This window comes from Arachis duranensis, chromosome 10 (genome assembly GCF_000817695.3).
Source record: "Arachis duranensis cultivar V14167 chromosome 10, aradu.V14167.gnm2.J7QH, whole genome shotgun sequence".
In the NCBI taxonomy this organism is placed as follows: domain Eukaryota; kingdom Viridiplantae; phylum Streptophyta; class Magnoliopsida; order Fabales; family Fabaceae; genus Arachis; species Arachis duranensis.
In genome coordinates, this window is record NC_029781.3 from 81729275 (window position 1) to 81735052 (window position 5778).

Sequence of the window (5778 nt, forward strand, 5' to 3'; positions counted from 1 at the left end):
AATAAAATCTATCTATTCATAAAAATTAACGTATTCAATGCAAAGGGTTGAATTTGTTTTATACGCACCGGTAATATTTGACAATTAAGAGTTATCGAGGGAACTTTAATTTGAATAAAATTAAAATAAAATAAGATTTTAATATTTTTAAAATTTTTAATAAATTTTAAAGACAAAATACAAGTGAAAATTTATATACAATTACGTTTATGTAAAATTAATATTTAAAAATTATTAAATAATTTAATAAATTTTATATAAAATATGAATGTTCACCAAAAATATAATTTGTTCCTGCTATATTTATGTAAAATACCTATTTTGTCGCCCTTCATTGAAGCTCTTGCGTATATGTGGGCTGTAGCTGTAAGTAACTGAACTACTAAAACAATTATAGTATAGAAGACATGTTATAGTGTTTTACTGTAAGCAGTGAAGTTCAACAAAAATTATATATGGAAGACATGTTATAGTGTTTTTCTTTTATATTTGGATTTTTTAAATTTTAAATTTTATTTTAAAAAATAAAATATAATTTTTTATCGGTTTATTTTGTAAGTAAGATAAAAAAATATAAAAAAATATTTAAGAATGAAAGATTATTTTTTATTTTTTAAAGTAAAAATTTAAAATTGAGAATATTTAAATTCTTTCTTATATGATAATTTTACGCTGCCAAAATTATCCCTGCTTTACTTTTTTTTTGAGTAAACTACTATTTCTACTCATAAAAGTTGAAAACGCTGACATATCTATCCATAAAAAACAGAAATTACCATTTGTATCCATAAAAAATGGTTTTTACAAGAAAAATTATCCAAATCCAAAAAAATTAAATAAAATTCCTAAATTACTCTTCTTTGCATCATTACCACTATCATCTCCTCTCTCTCTCCTCTCTCTCTCTCTCTCAATGTTCTGCTAGGGCAAGTCTTGCAGACTTCAATGGTGCAACTAGCTCTACCCACCCGTGAAGCATCGGGCCTTCACCCTGAAGAGGATGACACCATAATCAGAGTTCACGCTCGGTTCGGCAACAAGTGGGCCACCATAGCCCAACTCCTTTCCGGCAGAACCAACAATGCCATTAAGAATCACTGGAACTCCACCCTCAAACGCAAGTGCGCCTCCATGGGTTTCATCGACGATCCTCACTTCGTGCAGCCACTCAAACGCTACGCTCCGTCAGCACCAGCGTCGTCGTACCCATGTCAACGGTGGTGGTGAGGTACTCGTTGCCGACGGTAATGGCGACGACAGAGGGGACGGGTTGTGGCCCAACTCATCCATGCCCTTCACCACTTTGAGTTCCCTGTTTTTTATTTTCTTTTCGCTCCTTTCCATAACTCAATCTTCAACCTCCTTAGGCAAAGACCCGAACTTTAGCTTCAGCTCATGCTGCATAACAAAAGCATCAACTATAGTGTTGTTGTTATTGCGTATATTAGTAGTAGTAGTAGTAGTAGCGGCAGTTTCGACTGAAAACCCTAATCTCTTGAGATTGTCGATTCCAATATTGGAGTTAGGAATTGGGGTTAGGGTTTGGGGTATACTAGGAGGAGGGAAAAACGGATTATGAGTCAACCCGAAGAGATTTTGCAGGTAAGAGAGAATGTGGGGGCAAGAAATCTGAAGATTGTTCTATTGTTGTTGATGATAGTAAAGCTTTTTTTTTGGGTTGAGAATTCGAAGAAAAAGAAGAGAGAGAAAAACAAAACACAGAAGGAAAGCGAGAGAAAGAGAAAGAAGAAGGAAAACACAGAAAGAAAGCGAGAGGAAGAGAAAGAGGAAGGAGTTGGCAGAGTTGACGGATTATGACAGCAGTGACGAGCTTAGAAAATGGAAGGAGAGCGAGAGGATGGGTTAGTGGTGTGGTGGCAGTGTGGGGGAAAAGATGAGAACATTAAGAGAGAGAGAGAAAGAGGAGAGGGGGAGGGAGAGGGAAGGAAATGATAGTGGTAGTGGTGGAGAGAAGGAAAGTTTAGTAATTTTATTTAATTTTTTAGGGTTTAGATAATTTTGTTTGTAAAAATTATTTTTATAGATACAAATGGTAATTTCTGTTTTTTATGGGTAGATATGTCAGTGTTTTCAACTTTTATAGGTAGAAACATGGTTCTGAAAACTGGACCTGACTGGCCGGTTCAACCGAAAAAACTGGGAACCGGTCACCTAACCGGTCCGGGTAACGCTAATAACCAGCTGGCAAAAAACTGGCCAAAAAACCGGTCGAACCGACAGTTACCGGCAAACCGGAAGAACCGTCCGGTTTTTTGCGGTTCAGTAGTTTGCAAATTCAGATGCCAAACGAAGTCGTTTTGGCATTTTTTTTTTTAAAAAAAGGAGAAAGCCGTTCGCGAAACCACTAACCCTAATATGATACTCCCCCCTTTCTTCCCCTTTCTTCCCCTTTCCCCTAACCTAAATGAGATTTGGCGCCAGTGTCCATAGCCACCCACAGCCATCAAGGCCACCAAGGCAACCATAGCCGAGCCTGCATCCACAGCAGCCGCGACCACCACCGGCCGAGCCCGCCTCCTTCTGAATTTGGTAAGACTCTGTTCTTTCACCTATGCTTCTTGATTTTGATTTTCTGAGGTTCTGATCTTGTTCTGTGAGCTCGCCTATTCTATGCTTGATTTTGGATTTTGATTTTCTAGCTGCTTCATGAATCATGATGAATATTGCATTGCTGCTTCTGTTAGCTGCTTCTGTTTTGCATTGCTGCTTCTGTTTTGAATTGCTGCTTCTGTTTTGCATTGCTGCTTCTGTTACCTGCTTCTGTTTTGCATTGCTGCTTTTGTTACCTGCTTCTGTTTGCTGTTTCATTATTTTCATCATTGCTGTTATTGATTTTGAATATGTTTTGCTGCTTCTGTTTGTTGCTTCATGATGAATATTTTGATTATTTTCATGGTTTTCTGAAGTTTTTTTCTGGTCTTTGGTTTTCTGATTGTTATAGATGGAACAATTACAAAGTAACCCACATCCACAAGATTCTCAAACTGGTTCATCCAAAGATAAATCTGATCCAGCTTGGCAGTATTTTACAGTGAAGTATGACAAAAATAACAAGGCTCAATATACATGTATTTTCTGCTTGAATACTTACAATGGAGGGGGGATATATAGAATGATAATTATGATTACCTGTTTATGATGGAGATGTTGGAACACTTAATGATAATTATGATTTTTGATGAGTTGCACCTTTGATTAGTTGAAAACTTGCTAGTAATTGTATCTTTTGAATGTAGAACATTATGGGTTTGTCATTATGTACATTTTATTTTTTATTTACTTATAAACTTTGATATTTGAAGTTGTTTGTGAACTTCTAATATTAAGTAATGGATAATTTATTATGTGAAATATTAAATTTTATTAAGTTAGAGATCATTGAATTTATATATCTAAAATTATTTTAAATTTTTTAATAATTTTATTTAATATTTAATTAAATCGGTTAAATTCCGATTGAATCCCGGTCAAACTAGTAAACTATTAAACCAGTAACCTCACCAGTTTATTGACCGGTCCGGTTTTCGCAACCTTGGGTAGAAATGGTAGTTTTTTTTTTCATTGATCTAACTTTAAGATGAACACGTTGAAGGCTGAATCAGAACACGAATAGAAAGAATTGGCTGGAGGAAGCGTAGGTGAGTTATCACGGTGGAGATGGAAGCACCGCAGTCGCAGTCACAGATGCAGGTGCAGGTGCAGTTGCAGGGTAACAGCAGCCCCAATCCTAACCCTAACCTTAGCCCGATTCGGAGTACGGGGGGAATTTGGCCAACAATCGACGGACCTCTGGGGCTGTCGGAGGAAGAATCAGTGAGCTACGCGCGGCGGTTCTACAAGTTCGGGTTCGCACTTCTTCCTCTTCTTTGGGCCGTTAACTGCTTCTACTTCTGGCCCGTCCTTCGGCACTCTCGCTCCTTCCCTCGCATTCGTCTCTCTCTCTCTCTCTCTCTCTCTCTCTCTCTGTGTGTGTGTTGAAATTGTTATTGCTCATGAACTGTTTTGATCTTTTGTATGCTCTTTCATCCACTTGCGATTTGTTCGTACTAGTTAGTGAGATAGTGTTTCCTAATCACTTAGCCGAAAGTGTCTTGGCATCTTGGGTTCCTCCACTTACCTGTTGCTAAATACATAGCTTTTCGAAAAAGAAAAGTAGGAAAATATTCAATGTTCTGACATGTTGGAAATTTGAAAGCAATGATAGATGCAAATGCAAATCAGGGAAAAAAATTGCATATGCAGGGTGCTTGCGACCAACTTGATTCTGTTGAAACTATGTACATTTTGCGGATAATCCCTCATGTAATGGTCCTTTTACTATCTCCATTGGTTATCTTTGCCTGTTGGTATATCATGATTTGGTTGGTTGCAGATAGCAAACTACTTGACAAGAAATCGTTCTTTGGTGAGCCACCTTTTTTTTCTTTTGTAAGTCTGCAATATGATATGGGAGGTCATAAGAGCAGTAAACTATGTATCTGAAGGAATATTGATGATCTTGGGATGTAAAAATGCAATATAAGTGCTTGACATTCATTCCCGAATCTGGGGTGAACGTTGTACCAACCAGAGTACACACTAAAATTCATTTTGCATCATCCTTCACCCTTCTAACAAGTCTGGCATCAATGTTCTCATAAGCATGACAGTATTCCTTGTGTAGTGACTAGAGTGCCTAACAAATTCTCGTTGTAGGGGAAGAACGATGTATATTTGCTTCAAATTTATATCTGAAATTGATAATTATAAAGTAGTGACTTAGTGCTGTCCATAATAAATGGATTGGATTTAGAAAGCTCTCATAGCTTCATATCTGGAAGTAGGTCTGAGTTTTGCTTTATTATGACTGGATTGTTGAATCTATTTCAACCGTTTTTTGTAATTTTTTCATTAAATTTTGTCGCCATGTTTCTTTTTGTAGTTGTTTTAATTTATCAGATATCCTTATGCAGATATTGTAGGATCAGCAGTTGGGTTCACAGTATTCTCGGCGCTTCTCTGTACCTGGGCTCTAACATTTTCGCTTGGAGGGGAACGCCTCTTTGGGCCGGTCTGGGATCAATTGGTTATGTACAATCTTGCTGATAGGTTAGGTTTAACAGCCTGGAGCTAGTTGTGTTGTGTGTGGCACCTCTAGGCCTTTAATCACGAATGAAGAAAATATGTTGATGCCTGTATCTAGTTACTTGGATCTATACTTACTGAGACATTGATTTAGGGTTTCCATGTTGTGGATTTATTATTGAAGCCAAATATGATACATAAAAGCAATGTTATTTTTGGTGAAGTAAAAGCAATGTTTTGGAAGAGAATGTTCATGCTTTCCTAATCGCCTATATATTATGCACAGCTTGTAATTAATTTCTAGACTTAATATGTCATTCCATTCAAATCTTGCTTTGACATGTAACAGTTTCTTTGTAAAGGTCTCTTACTTTAATGATGGAATACAAATGTGAGCTCATAATGCACACAAGACCACAACAAGCATATCAAACCATCAATATAAATGACTAGAGTGCAAGAAATTGAACTGTTTTGTGAAAAATTCATGGTTCATGATGTAACATTCATTCAATGGCTAACTGTATATGATCTCTAGTATTTGTGAGGCCAAATCAGTAGTGCCATGATGAAGTTCTAAGTCAGAAAATGAGGTTATGAGTTTCCGCTTTAGGTTCTCTACCGACTCCAATGTGGTCTCAGAAGGTGTAGAAGCACTGAGGGAGCCCAACCCTGGATTCTGGCTATTGAAAA

General features: G+C 37.0%; 1 protein-coding gene and 1 pseudogene across 1 annotated transcript; one reads left to right on the plus strand and one right to left on the minus strand.

The window, feature by feature from the left end:
• Positions 1-3606: 3606 nt before the first annotated feature.
• LOC107470464 (probable gamma-secretase subunit PEN-2) lies at positions 3607-5238 on the plus strand. Its single transcript, XM_052255290.1, is given in 2 exon segments — positions 3607-4003; positions 4974-5238. Coding segments are annotated over 2 exon segments (486 nt in total). The 5' UTR covers positions 3607-3678; the 3' UTR covers positions 5135-5238.
• Positions 5239-5448: 210 nt separating this feature from the next.
• LOC107470463 (germin-like protein subfamily 3 member 4) overlaps positions 5449-5778 on the minus strand; it is a 918-nt pseudogene continuing 588 nt past the window's right edge.